The 15,789-nt window shown below is 43.3% G+C and overlaps 1 protein-coding gene and 3 non-coding genes across 4 annotated transcripts in view; all 4 read right to left on the bottom strand.

Moving 5' to 3' along the window:
• dcaf5 (ddb1 and cul4 associated factor 5) overlaps window positions 1-15,789 on the bottom strand; it is an 81,710-nt gene that overhangs the window by 53,968 nt on the left and 11,953 nt on the right. The window contains exons 2-4 of the mRNA XM_078233358.1: window positions 10,994-11,030; window positions 8,586-8,722; window positions 3,255-3,384 (exon numbers count right to left, since the gene is read on the bottom strand). Coding sequence (XP_078089484.1) covers window positions 3,255-3,384; window positions 8,586-8,722; window positions 10,994-11,030 — 304 coding nt within the window. The remainder of the gene's footprint in view (window positions 1-3,254; window positions 3,385-8,585; window positions 8,723-10,993; window positions 11,031-15,789) is intronic.
• LOC144507394 (U6 spliceosomal RNA) lies at window positions 1,741-1,845 on the bottom strand. The gene has a single exon (XR_013500088.1). It is a non-coding gene; the product is annotated as a U6 spliceosomal RNA (small nuclear RNA).
• On the bottom strand, window positions 1,880-1,952 carry trnaf-gaa (transfer RNA phenylalanine (anticodon GAA)). Its single transcript has one exon. It is a non-coding gene; the product is annotated as a tRNA-Phe (tRNA).
• LOC144507378 (U2 spliceosomal RNA) lies at window positions 9,301-9,494 on the bottom strand. The gene has a single exon (XR_013500080.1). It is a non-coding gene; the product is annotated as a U2 spliceosomal RNA (small nuclear RNA).

The raw sequence follows: 15,789 nt of genomic DNA, 5'->3' as shown, positions 1-15,789 counted from the left end.
AAAACCTTATATTAGCACAGGGCAGGACGGTGGCACAGTGGTTAGCACTGCTGCCTCACAGCGCTCGGGACCCGGGTTCAATTCCAGGCTTGGGTCACTGTCTATGCGGAGTTTGCCTGTTCTCCCCGTGTCTGCGTGGGTTTCCTCCGGGTGCTCCGGTTTCCTCCCACAGTCCAAAAGGTGCGCTAGGTATGTATATTGGCTAAATTCTCCCTTAGTGTACCCGAACAGGCGCTGGAGTGTGGCGACTAGGGGATTTTCACAGTAACTTCATTGCAGTGTCAATGTAAGCCTACTTGTGACGAATAAAGAAAACTTATATTATTCAACTTAAATAATAATTAAAATATTAGTTTCCTAAATTCCATTCAACTACAATCTATAACAGATTTCATAACTGAATGGTTTAATCACTATACTGCCTTTCACATGATGGTTTCACCAATCAAGAATGTTCCCTTCTACTTGATTATATTATACACAGCGGTTCAATTATCTCCCAAAAAAGCATCAATCCAAACGATTATGACAATTTTTCTTTTAAAATTTGAAAACTAATCAACACCAAAGACAATTTTACAATTTCACTGCCTGTGAATTATTTAGGTGTGTCTCAGGGGGCCGCGTCAAGATTCATTTAGAATCAATTCCTGATACTTCAAAATTGCTTTTTGTCAACTGCGCAAAGAAATTACGGAATTTAAATGCTGCAACGTGGGAATTTATGCTAAAAACTGAACTATCAGACAACGCGAATTAAGCAGCTTTGAATTAAGGCTGCATTTGCAATTTTGGTTCCACTGAAGCTCAAGAGAAAAAACTTACAAAACTCCTGAGTGTTTGCAACTTGTAAAATTTAGCTGATCAGTAAAACGTCTAGAATTTAGGGGTGAAAATTAATGAGGTCAAGGTTTTAAAATTGCAGGTTCTGCAGCTCACCAACAAAATCACACCATGCCAATTTAGGACCAACATTGCAGATGGTCATGTCACAGAGTAAAACAGTTCACTTTGAAGACTTTGTTGTTGTTTTCAAGAACATGTTTAATCGGTCAAACTCACCAATCCTATCCAGTGGCACCATTATATGATTTGATTTATTATTGTTGCATGTATTGGGATGCAGTGAAAAGTATTGTTTCTTGCTCGCTACATAGACACAAGCATACCGTTCATAGAGTTCACAGGAGAGATGGGAAGGAGAGGGTGCAGAATGTAGTGTTTACAGTCATAGCTAGGGTGAACAAAGAACAAAGGACAAAGAAAATTACAGCACAGGAACAGGCCCTTCGGCCCTCCATGCCTGCATCGACCATGCTGCCGGACTGAACTAAAACCCCCTACCCTTCCCCTTACCGAAAAGAACAAAGAAAATTAGAGAAAGTTAGAGGTGTAGAGAAAGATCAACTTAATGTATGGTAGGTCCATTCAAAAGTTTGATGGCAGCAGGGAAGAAGCTGTTTTTGAATCGGTTGGTACACGATCTCAGACTTTTGTACCTTTTTCCCGACGGAGGTGAAAGAGAGTATGTCCGGGGTGCGCGGGGTCATGGAATCATAGAATTCCCACAGTGCAGAAAGAGGCCATTTGGCCCATCGAGCCTGCACCGACAACAATCCCACCCAGGCCCTATCTCCGTAACCCCACGTATTTACCCCGCTAATCCCCCAGACACTAAGAGGCAATTTAGCACGGCCTAGGCTCCTTGATTACTGCACATGCTACAATGTTTTGAAAGTGCAAAACATGGAACGCTTCACAAATGTATGTGGCATCTACATGTAGGGGCCATGCTAATCTTCTTTGTACGTGTTGCAGAAACGAGCACTAAAATCAGTGAGAATTAGGTGATAGAGAAGGGAACCGGCATGTAGCTGCATGCCGAAACCCAGGATCGAACCAGAGACCTTTAGATCTTCAGTCTAACACTCTCCCAACTGAGCCAGTTCTGCTGATAAAATGGAGTCTGTGATGCTACAGGATTGAGACATCTTATTCGAAAGCATCCTGCACTATGATGGTAAAGCAATTGGAACTGAACGTAACAGGCACCATGCTTGTTTTAAGACAGGCTAGTGATGTTGGCCTGTATGGGGTTCGAACCTGAGAGCTTGGCGTTATTAGTACCACGTTCTAATCATCTGAGCTCACCGGCCAGCAGCTTAAAGCTATTAATTGACCAAACTGATGAGATTTGAACTCAGGATCTCCTGTTTACTAGACGGTGCTTTAACCAACTAAGCCACTGCGCCATCTAGCAGCAAGCAAGCAATGGCTCCAAAAGAGAAAATGCTGGAAAATCTCAGCAGGTCTGGCAGCATCTGTAAGGAGAGAAAAGAACTGACGCTTCGAGTCTGGATGACCCTTTGTCAAAGTTAAAAGGCATAGAAAGTGGGAGATATTTATACTGCAGGGGAGGGAATGAAAGATGAGTCATAGCGACAGAAACCAGGGGAAAGGCTGCTAATGGCAGCCCATAGAGAGAATAGAAGGTGTGAATTGCCAAACAGCAGAGAAGCTGAAATCAGAGGGTAAACTGTGACAGATGGAGATGTTGGGGGAAGGGGGAGATGGGTGGGAGAGAGGTAAAATGGAGAGAAAGGGGAAGCAAAGGGGGAGAAAAGGGGGGATAAAATGTGATGAAAGAGGGGGGGGAAGAAAAATAAAGACAGACAATAAGAAAAGTAAAAAGTAGAGAACAGTTAAAAATTAAATAAAATGAAAACAAAGGGGTCAAAGTGGGGTAGAGCGAATCATCTGAAATTGTTGAATTCGATGTTGAGACCGTACCTTTTTTATATATAATTGTTCATGGCTTCATGGTCATTGGGCTTTCAACCACAGGATTGAACTGAATTCAAATTTCATCATCTACTGTGGTGGGATTAGAACCCGGGTCCCCAAAGCATTGCCTGCTATCTCTGGATTCTATGGCCAGTGATAATACCGCTACCTCCCTTAGCCCACTGCCCTGCTGGTTAATTACATGTATTATTGAACTACAGAGACCTCTTAACCAAATGTCATGTAACCGAATCAACTGCTGAGGATGCCAATGTTCTTTTAATCCATGACAGTAAGAACAAATTGATAGCAATAACCATATGTTAAATTCTGATTCGCTCCAGAGTGGCAGGTCATGTCCCCAACCCTCTCACCGATAGGGTAGCATTCAGACTCACTGGTAGTTTTGCTGCGTCGGGTTCTGCATGAATCGTTCAAACACTAAAAGACAAAGCGGAGAATTAGCTCACCTTCGAGGCTTGCGGATGTCCCACAGGCCCACTCCTTCTTTGGAATTTGCAGTAGCCAGGAGTCTGGGCTCCACGGGGTTAAACATCACACTGTGAAAGGCCGATGGGTAATTTGCCAAACAAAATGGTTCTGGAATAAACAAGGTGCATTCAAAGGTCAAAACCTGCAGTGGTGGAGTAAAGGTACGAAGTTTCATTCAGGCTATTAATTCAAAATGAATATTATATAAACAGGTGGTTGTAGTGACCCAGGATTTGCTGCAGAGGGGAATCTCAGAGGGGTTGGGTTCCTTCACTCATGCATGAGTGCTGCAAAATGCTGGAAGTGTGACTTGATGATAAGTTATATTTGGGACCTGGGTGAATGATAGGACCACTAATTGATCACCTTAACCAATTAAATTTAAGGACTTAAATGCCTAGCAGAGTCTGAAGTCACAGCTTGGATGTTATTTTAGCAAAGTTTATCACCTTAATTTAATGCAAAAAAAAGCTCCAAGTTGTTCTACATTTGGCACATGACACGAACAGATGACTAAGAAAGAGTGACACGGTGGTTAGCACTGCCGCCTCACAGCGCCAGGGACCCGGGTTCAATTCCAGCCTCGGGTCACTCTCTGTGTGGAGTTTGCACGTTTTCCCTGTGTCTGCGTGGATTTCCTCCAGGTGCTCAGGTTTCCTCCACAGGCCAAAGATGTGTAGGTTAGGTGGAGTGACCATACTAAATTGCCCCTTAGTGTCCAAAGATGTGCAGGATTCGTGGATTAGCCATGATAAATGTGTGGGGTTACGGGGATAGGGCAGAGGGGAGGGCTTGATTGGGATACCCTTTCGGAAGAGTTGGTGCAGACTCGATGGGCTGGATGGTCTCTTCCTGCACTGTAGGGATTCTATGGTTCTAAGCCTACTTGGACTTTAACCTGGTGTTGTGAGACTTCTTACTGTGCTTACCCAGCATCTAGACATCTAAGCCTACTGCCCAGGGTTCAGGTTAAGTCCAGGTACCGCTGGTATCTGCTGCCTATACACAAAAGCTGGACATTGTCTCGCAATTCGAAGCAGACATCATTTCTGGAATCAGCATGTTAATGGTTGGTTACTTATAAATTATATACCCAAGATACTTGGCTGGGGGCAAGGAGGATGGGAGCTGGGAGTGATAGTTAATTCTTGCCAAGCTGAAACCAATTTAGCACTCACTTTACTCTGAGTCATAATTCATCGCAAATCAATTTAACAAATCAGTTTAACTGGTATTCTGGTCGTGCGTTTTATGTGGTGTGTGCAGGATAACAGTCATTTAATTGCCAAAGTGGAAGGCCACGAGAAACATTAAATACGTCACAACTGGGCTCTCAAAGCATTAAATAACAGCCCGAACTTTCTGCGATGAGTTTAATTTGCATTTATGGAGAAAATGCAGAAATATCTTGTTCCACATGGAGAGGTTGATGGAGAGCTCTGATGTTTGGAAGACTAATGGCGAAACAGCACAAATGATCCAGAAATGTGTGGCAAGTCGTAACACAATGTGCACGGTTCCTGACCGTAAACTACTGGGTCACTTACATACCAATAACAATGCGCGCCTTCAACTATCCGCTATTTTGCCAGCAAATTCTAGCTTTTTGATTTTGATTTGATTTATTATTGTCACATGTATTAACATAGTGAAAAGTATTGTTTCTTGTGTACTATGCAGACAAAGCATACCGTTCATAAAGAAGGAAAGGAGAGAGTGCAGAATGTAGTGTTACAGTCATAGCTAGGGTGTAGAGAAAGATCAACTTAATGCAAGGTAAGTCCATTCAAAAGTCTGACAGCAGCAGGGAAGAAGCTGTTCTTGAGTCGGTTGGTACGTGACCTCAGACTTTTGTAACTTTTTCCCGACAGAAGATGATGGAAAGAGAGAATGTCTGGGGTGCGTGGGTCCTTAATTATGCTGGCTGCTTTGTCGAGGCAGTGGGAAGTGTAGACAGAGTCAATGGTTGGGAGGCTGGTTTGCGTGATGGATTGGGCTGCATTGACGACCTTTTGTAGTTCCTTGTGGTCTTGATCAGAGCAGGAGCATATCATACCCAAGCTGTGATACAAGCAGAAAGAATGCTTTCTATGGTGCATCTGTAAAAGTTGGTGAGAGTCGTAGCTGACATGCCAAATTTCCTTAGTCTTCTGAGAAAGTGGAGGCGTTGGGGGACCAGGACAGGTTATTGGTGATCTGGTTGTAAGCGTATAAGGAGTATAGTAGGGGGCTGAGAACACAGCCTGGTGTTGAGGATGATCGTGGAGGAGGTGTTGTTGCCTATCCTTACTGATTGTGGTCTGTGAGTTAGGAAGTTCAGGATCCAGTCACAGAGGGAGGTGCCGAGGCCCAGGCCATGGAGTTTGGAGATGAATTTTATGGGAATAGTAGTGTTGGTGGCTGAGCTGTAGTCAATAAATAGGAGTCTGACATAGGTGTCCTTGTTATCCAGGTGTTCCAGAGTGGAGTGCAGGGCCAGGGAGATAGCGTCTGCTGTGGACCTGTTGCGGCGATGGACAAACTGTAGTGGATCCAGGTAGTCCGGGAGGCTGGAATTGATTCGTGCCATGACTAACCTTTCGAAGCACTTCATAATGATGGATGTCAGAGCCACCGGCCGATAGTCATTAAGGCACGCTGCTTGGTTTTACTTTGATACCAAACTATTGTATATAGATATAACTAACTAATCATTCACTACAACATTATGTAACTTTAGATTTAATTAAATTTAATTCATTGAAGTGTACACATGATACATATTTAAATTCAGGTGGAAATAAATATCAATGGATTCCAATGTTGGAGACTATTGTAAAGATCCTGTTGTGCATGTTTGCAGATTTTACACAAATTGCAAAACCTTGATATTTCAGTTCAACTGCGTCAGGAGCCAAATCAGGAAGAAAAAACGTGTTAAATTCCACCTTAAAACTATAGCTCTTCTGCAACCACAAAGATAAACACTTGCATGGTAGATGTATTGGTATTTTTAGCTTTCTTTTGTTGTCATATTGTTGTATCATGAAAACTCGATTAGGGAAATGAGAGATACTGCACTAGATTTGATCTGTATATTTAAATAATAACTAGACGAACAAATTGGCAGTCTAATTGTCTTGAATTTATAATACTGACATTAGAAGATAATATGCCCGGCATTTAATCCAGAGAATAATTTTTAACAATTTAATAAAAGCAAATTACTGCAGATGCTGGAATCTGAAACCAAAGAGAAAATTCTGGAAAATCTCAGCGGGTCTGGCAGCATCTGTAAGCAGAGAAAAGAGCTGACGTTTCGAGTCCTGATGACTCTTTGTCAAAGCTTTTATTTCTTTATTGCCTTTCTTTATTTTTCTTCCTCTCCCCCACTCTTTCCCTGTATTTTCTCCCCCCTTTTCTCTATTTTACCTCTCTCCCACCCATCTCTCCCTCTCCCCCCACATCTTCATCTGTCACCGTTTACCCTCTGATTTCAGCTTCTCTGCTGTTCGGCCATTCACACCTTCTATTCTCTATGTCGACAGCCATTAGCAGCCTTTCCCCTTGTTTCATTGGCTATGACTCATCTTTCATTCCCTCCCCCTGCAGTATAAATTTCTCTCACTTTCTCTGCCTTTTAGCTTTGACAAAGGGTCATCTGGACTCGAAACGTCAGCTCTTTTCTCTCCTCACAGATGCTGCCAGAACGGCTGAGATTTTCCAGCATTTTCTCTTTTGATTTTTAACAACTTGTTCGCTAAGGAAAATGAACAAACTGCGGGTATTGACTGAGGCACTCCATCACTGATTAGGCCTGTATACTTCAAACATTAGGCAAAGCTACGGATAGGAGGGATAGTAAATACAACAACTTGCATTTATCTAGCACTTTCAATGCAGAAAAGCACCGTGGACCATTTCACAGAAGCACAGCCAAAAAGAAGTGGCGGCCGAAAAAGTCTCGCCGCCGGTTAAAGAAACAAAACAAAATGCACATGGACAAAACTGTCCAACAGCAAATGGGCAGCCCAGGTGTGTAACTTCAGTACGAAACAAAATGGGGGAGAGCAGGGATGAAATAAAGGGCATTTTTTGCGTTCTTCAACTTGAGAGTCAGCAGTGTTCTGCAATGCGCTTATTTAGAAAAACACCTCAGTATATTTTGGAACAGTTTCCTGGATTGGAATCTTTTTTGGTGGGGGTGAAAGGGATTACAATCACTGACTCTCCTATGCACACAGTGAAGCATATCAAGACCATAGAGTATTCTAATCAAAGACATCTTTGTCAGCTTAGGACAACGACTAAATCTCATTAATCTGAAAGCAGACATTTTTTTAAAAATTCATTTCTGAGATGCGGGTGTCGCTGGCTGGCCAGCATTTATTGCCCATCCCTAGTTGCCTTTCAGAAGGTGGTGATGAGCTGCTTTCTTGAACCACTGGAGTCTTTTTGTGTAGGTACACCCACAGTGCTGTTAGGGAGAGAGTTCCAGGATTGCGATTCGGCGAAAGTGAAGAAACGGCCGATATATTTCCAAATGAGGATGGAGAGTGGCTTGGAGGGGAACGTCCAGGTGGTGGTGTTCCCATTTATTTGCTGCCCTTGTCCTTCTAGATAGGAGTGGTCATGGGTTTGGAAGGTGCTGCCTAAGGAGCTTTGGGGACTTCTTGCAGTGCATCTTGTAGATGGTACACACTGCTGCCACTGTTCATTGGTGGTGGAGGGATTGAATGTCTGCAGCAATCAAGTTTTGTCCTGGACGAATCAAGCTTCTTGAGTGTTGTTGGTGCTGTATCCATCCAGGCAAGTGGAGAGTATTCCATTACACTCCTAACTTGTGCCTTGTCGATGGTGGACAAGCATTGTGGAGGCAGGAGGGGAGTTATTCAACGCAGAATTTCTAGGCTTTGACTTGCTCTGATAGCCACAGTATATGGCTAGTCCAGTTCCGTTTCTGACCAATGGTAGCCCTGCCCAGGAAGTTGATTGTAGAGGATTCAGCGACGGTAATGCGATTGAATATCAAGGGGCGCTGATTAGATCCTCTTGTGTTGGTGATGGTCATTGCCTGGCATCTGCGTGGCGCAAATGTCAGTTGCCATCTTTCAGCCCAAGTTACATTCTCGGGATGGACGGAGACGCAAGGTATGCACGCACGCACGCACGCGCGCGCACACACACACACATTCAGTCACACGCACACATATGTCTAGTAACTGTTACATAAGCAAACAAAAAGGTTATAATCTAGTTCCAAGAAGCTTAGTAGTTTGTTTGAATGACATGGGTGATACCGTGTGTATCACGCACTCTCTAACGCTCACCTCCATGAGAGTCCCGAATATCCCAGATGAGAACTCTGCCATCATCGGAGGAACTGGCAAACACGTTGTCGTTCACAGGGCTCACGGACAGGCCGTACACAGCATCGTCATGGGGGAAAACATTCACTATTTCAGTGCTGAAAGAAAATGACAGAGGATGAAAATGTACCTAAATTTGCACCATTAACAATTCCAGATGAGCTGCTAACCTGTGGAGAGATGGGAGGAACAGGAGATACTAAACTCACATCATAACATAAAGGAGCGAGTGAGAGAGCAAAGTTGGAAATAGATGCAAGTAACAATATGTTTAGAAAACAAGTTTTAAAAAAAATTATATCCAATCTAATCTAATTCAAAGTCTCAACCAGTGAAACATTACATATGGTGGTGGCACAGTGGTTAGCACTGCCGCCTCACAGCGCCAGGGACCCGGGATCGATTCCCGGCTTGGGTCGCTGTCTGTGTGGAGTTTGCACATTCTCCCTGTGTCTGCGTGGGTTTCCTCCAGGTGTTCCGGCTTCCTCCCACAGTCCAAAAGATATGCAGTTAGGTGAATTGACCATGCTAAATTCTCCTTCAGTGTCGGAGTGTGGCGACTAGGGGAATTTCACAGTAACTTCATTGCAGTGTGAATGTAAGCCTTACTTGTGACACTAATAAATAAACTTTAACTTAAGCTGACAAGACAGGCAAGCCTCTTCCTGTCTTGGGCTTGATCTACATGATCCAAGCCGATAGGAGTAGGCATTACACCCACTCCAGTGCTTGATCTCATTTGCATCTTAGCCAAAAGGCCTAGATGCCGTTTTAAAAAATTGCTTCAATTGAAGCTTCAGTGAAACCTCATTGACTTCTATCAGAACAGCAAAACTACACTTGATCTTAGCCAAAGGCTGAGATAGAAACAGATGATTTGTATAATCCATTTACCAGATATGTAGAAATAATAAGCTGTACTTTATTCCTCACCTCCCAAAACGAGCATAGCCCTTTTCCATAACACTTTGCAGTTTGTGCTGCTCTGAAACACTGCAATGACTCATTCTTTTATCAAACATTTAGAGCGTCCATGCAATAAACCAAGAGCATTCAAGGCAGACTGAACACAAACAGCCCTATGTCTCTAGGACTGATTACATATAACTGCTGTAAGTATTCACCACCGAGCTCAATTTGCATTTTCAAAGCATCACACAAAGCTTTCTGGACAGCTCGAGATGGATAGCACATTCATGTAAAACTGTCTGCGCCACAGATCTGCGTACACAAAACATTGCTGCCAAGTAATCCAAGTTCAGGATTTGAACCCATGTGGGTGGACTGAATAGACCTGAATTTGTACTGCTGACTTTCAACAAGGCAAACACGCGTTTGCACTCGTGCTAATTCCAACTAAAAACTGGCATGGCGGAAGCCATACTGTCCTATATGCATGCATATGGTGCTTATTCCACCATCCATTAGGGTTGCTTGCTGAATGGCAAGCTTGTTGTCAGCCCCAGAGTCGAATGTCAAATTCCATATCGAGTCAGTCATCCGCAGTGTCTGCTTCCACCTCCAGAATACATCCATCCCCACCCCTGTTCCCATTGCAGTCCATACTGTTCGCATCTTGAAGCATTAGCAGCCTCCCAGGTTTCACTCCTGAACCCATCAAGAACTTCACTGTCTGCATTTTACCATTGTACACTAATCCATGACCCCCTTCTCAACCATGGGTACATCAAGACCACACCCAAAATTAGATTGGCGTACACCAAAATTTAAACTGGAATAGAATTAGGTAGAATGACCTTTTATTAAATTAGTACAAATTAGCGCACACACAAGTTGATGAATATTTTCATTTTCGGACATGAACTTCAAAATGGGCGGCACGGTGGCACAGTGGTTCGCACTGCTGCCTCACAGCGCCAGGGACCCGGGTTCGATTCCCGGCTTGGGTCACTGTCTGTGTGGAGTCTGCACATTCTCCCCGTGTCTGCGTGGGTTTCCTCCGGGTGCTCCGGTTTCCTCCCACAGTCCAAAGATGTGCAGGTTAGGTTGATTGGCCGTGCCAAATTGCCCCTTGGGGGGGATTAGCGGGGTTGGGGCCTGGGTGGGATGGTTGTCAGTGCAGGCTCGATGGGCCAAGTGGCCTCTTTCTGCACTGTAGGGATTCTATGATTCTGTGAAAATGCTGTAACCAAGCTAATCAGACGTATTGTACTTATATAAACTGCACAATCTAAACAAGAAGTTAGACTCAAAGTGCCCTCAATATTGCTCACATCACCCTATCAATTGCTATTTTAATAATTCCTTTGAAGTATAGATTATTTTCCTCTGTACCTCTATGAAGTTCTCAGCCCTGTTTATAAATGCTGTGATGCAGCTTTAGATTGAAGTTTGCTTTTTGTTCTTACCTTTCAACATCATGAACAATCACTTGCTCATCGTTTCCTACAGGAAGGAGAAAAGGAAGGAAATTAGCTGTCAAAAAAACCCAGAAGTTTGTTCTCAAGAAGTTGCTGTTAAAAAACATTGCTTTGAAACTTGGTACTTCTACTTGTATTGGCAAAGATCTCAGGGAACAACTCTGTTAGTTTATATACAGACACTGAAGCGGTGATTTATTTTGCACTTAAAACACGGCAGCTGCAGTGAACACTAAAATGCGGTACATTACATTGTGGTATCACTTCAAATAATTGAAAGCATAATCACTGTACAGCTTTTTGTCAATACACCTTCCGGCCTGTGGCTTTAGTTGTCTGGATGTTCAACTTTACCACCATTCCTGCACTAGGTCACCTCATGTCAAGTTTGTGTTTTTGTTCCTAATCATCTGGGTGTCTTGTGGAAGAGTAACATATTCGTTTCATCTCCAAGCCTGCTTTCAATTTTTGTGTTTGAGTAAATGTACTCTTGGAGTTGGATTATCCTCTCCTGCCCATTACCGTGCAGGTTAGCACGCTTCAGAGCTGTGGGACGCTCGTTTTGGGTTTGAGCACATGGCCAGAAATCGAACCGTGGAAGCTACATAGCTTACCCATGATCCCAATTCACCTTTCATCTAGTAGAATGTATGCTTCCTATACTTGTAATGATTTATCTTTTCTACAGTGCTTAATGAACTTAAACATATACACTCTGTAAAAGTCATGATTATTTTATTTTTTGTTTTATAATTTGTGGGATGCAAGGCTTAGCCAGCATTTATTGCCCAGTCTTGCAGCTATATTATCCTGGCCAGCTTGGTCAGTAGGGACGAGTTACTGATGTCACTGGCAGCACCTATTATGTATTAAAATTCATTTACGAGGAGCATGTTCCAATCTATGTACCTCCTGGCTCTTTACATTTAAAAAAATCTTTCATGAGATGTTGCTGGTAAGACCAGCATTTGTTGCCCATCCCTAATTGTCTTTGAACTAAGTTAACAGAATTAGTGGACCAGTTGGGTTTTTAAGACAACTGACAATATTACAAATTCATCAATTGGATTTAAGTTCCACCGCTGCTGTGGTGGGATTCAAACCCATCTAAACTATTCTGGAATACTAGTCCCCTGGCATTACCACTACGCTACTGTCTCCCCTAATAGTAGCGTGATAGATTTTGATTTGATTTATTATTGTCACATGTATTAGTATACAGTGAAAAGTATTGTTTCTTGCACGCTATACAGACAAAACATACTGTTCAGAGAGAAGGAAACGAGAGAGTGCAGAATGTAGTGTTACAGTCATAGCTAGGGTGTAGAGAAAGATCAACTTAATGCAAAGTAAGTCCATTCATGGCAGCAGGGAAGAAGCTGTTCTTGAGTTTATTGGTACGTGACCTCAGACTTTTGTATCTTTTTCCCGACGGAAGAGGGTGGAAGACAGAATATCCGGGGTGCACTGGGTCCTTAATTATGCTGGCTGCTTTGCCGAGGCAGCGGGAAGTGTAGACAGAGTCAATGGATGGGAGGCTGGTTTGCGTGACTGATTGGGCTACATTCAGGACCTTTTGTAGTTTCTTGCGGTCTTGGGCAGAGTAGGAGCCATACCAAACTGTGATACAAGCAGAAAGAACGCTTTCTATGGTGTATCTGTAAAAGTTAGTGAGAGTCGTAGCTAAAATTTCCTTAGTCTTAGATACCTTCAATGTTAAGTGTGCTACACAGGAGCTGCTCTTTAGTGACAGCATCAGGGATAGAGTGCTCACAGAATCCCAGAAATAGCCCAAAATTCTTAATGATTTTCTTTCACCTGTCACTCCCTCTGAATCTCAGAAATTTCAATTATTCTAAATAACAATTGAAATAAACTAAAAACCGTAATTATATAACTTTGCATGATTAAATTGATCCATTTCACGGTCTTTTTTTGGCCTTTAATGTCTTGATGAAAGTTGTTAATTGAAGTCTCATCCTCTCCCACAACCTGACAAGGGCGGCACTGCTGCTTCACAGTTTCAGGGACCCGGGTTCGAATCCCGGCTCGGGTCGCTGTCTGTGTGGAGTTTGCACATTCTCCCTGTGACTGCGTGAGTTTCCTCCGGGTGCTCCGGTTTCCTCCCACAGCCCAAAGATGTGCGGGTTCGGTTGATTGGCCATGCTAAATTGACCCTTAGTGTCCCGGGATGCATAGGTTAAAGGGATTAGTGGGTAAATATGTAGAGATATGTGGATAGGGCCTGGGTGGGATTGTGGTTGGTGCAGACTCGATGGGCTGAATGGCCTCTTTCTGCACTATAGGATTCTATGATTCTGAGCTTTAGATTAACGTGACTGACAAGATTCTGAGTGGTGAATTTGGATTGTACGGTCTAAGCTCAGTTAGTGTGCCTGCTTTAGCGGGATGTGTTATGAGCTATCTTTCTTTACCGCTTTCTACCTGGCAACCATCGGTTAAACCTTTTTAAAAAAATCCAGAGGACATAGTTCAAAACCTTTCCTCAAGATAAAATGGATACCGAGTACCTTTAAAATAAAGAGGTTGTATGCGAGGCATCAATGCAAGGTTATCTGATATTACATGACAGTGTTTACATAGTACATAACTTGACATGAAATTATACAGTAGGATTGCCTGAAGGCAAATGAAAGAATCATATCTTTGATACCACAGGGGAGAATTATATTAAGGTTACAAATGATATGCCATGAACATATGGTTACATGAACAGGTGAAGCGTATGATACGTTATTGGATAATGTTGTCACAATCTGAAAGTGGATCATTCCTAAGCATCAAGGTGCTGTATAACCATCCTCCCACATGAATGCCGTCACTCATGAACCAAAATGTTACTAAAATATCTTGGATAATTATTTCAACTTGGGTGGCACGGTGGTTAGCACAGCTGCCTCACAGCGCCAGGGACCCGGGTTCAATTCCCAGCTTGGGTCATTGTCTGTACAGAGTTTGTACGTTCTCCCCGTGTCTGCGTGGGTTTCCTCTGAGTGCTCTGGTTCCCTCCCACAGTCCAAAAGATGTGTTGGTTAGGTGCATTGGCCATGCTAAATTCTCCCTCAGTGTACCCGAACAGGAGCCAGAATGTGGCCACTAGGGGATTTTCGCAGTAACTTCATTGCAGTGTTAAATAAAGCCTACTTGTGACACTAATAAATAAACTTAAACTTGCTTTATGGTTGGGTTTGAGGGAAGCAGCTCTTGGGAAAGTCACTGCTTGGGATTGCAGCCTTTAACCAAATGCAACTGGCCTTGAAGTTTAGCAGACTGGGTAAATCATCACTTTTATGAGTGGCATGGTGGCACAGTGGTTAGCATTGCTGCCTCACAGCGCCAAGGACCTGGGTTCAATTCCAGCCTCGGGTGACTGTGTGGAGTTTGCACGTTCTCCCCGTGTCTGCGTGGGTTTCCTCCGGGTGCTCCAGTTTCCTCCCACAGTCCGAAAGACGCGCTGGTTAGGTGAACTGGCCGTGTTAAATTCTCCCTCAGTGTACCCGAACAAGCGCAGGAGTGTGGCGACTAGAGGATTTTCACAGTAACTTCATTGCAGTGTTGATGTAAGCCTACTTGTGACTAATAAATAAACTTCATTTACACACACCACCGTGTAAATGTACACCAATTCCAATTTTTCCAGACAATCTGAAGCTCAAACGTTATCTTGCACACATCAAGTCATGCTCATGTCGTCTGTATTTTTCAATCACTCAGAAGTTAAAATGGCGACTCAATATAAAACTCCTCGTTGAATAACTACAAGCTATAATATACTTCAGTATCAAAAACGCCATTGCTCTTTTGTCAACATCAAAGCACATCAAATGGCTGAGAATGTGTGGTCAACTGTCATTACCACTCAGCACTTGAAGGACTAAAGGGATATCGTGACACACATACACACCAAACAAAAGCAGGCATGTTTTCAACCATCATTCTCAGGTCAGCTGTCTGGAGCTTGAGCTTTTATCTCGCTGTATGAATGCGATCTGAACTACTTTGTTAGATTGCATCTTACAATTACTCCCAGTTAATGACTGTTCTCAATTTTAAATCAAAACAGAAAATGCTGGAAATACTCAGCATGCCGGACAGCAGCTGTGGAGAGAAAAACAGAGTTAATGTTTCAGGTCAGTGCTGGCGAAACACTGCAGACCCGAAACATTAACTTTTTCCCCCTCCATAGGTGCTGCCAGAATCAAGAGTATTTTCAGCATTTTCTGTTTTTATTTCAGATTTCCAAATTCTACATTTTCTCTCAATTTTAAATGTTACTATACGAGAAGAAACATATTGGCCAGAATTCTCCGGCCGTTCATGCCAGTGGGATTTTCCAGTCCCGCCGGCAGCACACCCCGCCCCCCCACGGGTTTCCTGCTGGAGTGGGGTGACGTCAATGGGATTCCCCTTGACAGCGGCAGGACCAGAGAATCCCGCCATTAGCAAACAACGCACCACCTCCCGGCGGCGGGAAACACGTGGCTGGGAGGCCGGAGAGTCTCGCCCATTGCGTTGCAGTGCAATATAAGCTACTAGCACAGCTCAACTCAACCTGTTGAAGATTGCTGAAAAGAGAGCAATCGTTGCTGAAACTTTTCATCTTGCACTCATCAGGACAAACACAAGAATACCAGGTTTCAAATGGTCACAATTTATCAATCTCCTGTCGTATTCAATTGCGTAAATCAATAAATGGGAGTTAGCATTTTGGCTCTTCGATATGACTTTAGTGGCCTAGGATAAAAGGCTCCAACAAACAACTA

This window comes from Mustelus asterias, chromosome 18 (assembly GCF_964213995.1).
Source record: "Mustelus asterias chromosome 18, sMusAst1.hap1.1, whole genome shotgun sequence".
NCBI classification, from domain to species: Eukaryota; Metazoa; Chordata; class Chondrichthyes; order Carcharhiniformes; family Triakidae; genus Mustelus; species Mustelus asterias.
Note: the sequence above shows the minus strand (reverse complement) of the source record. Positions and strands in the feature narration are given on the sequence as shown.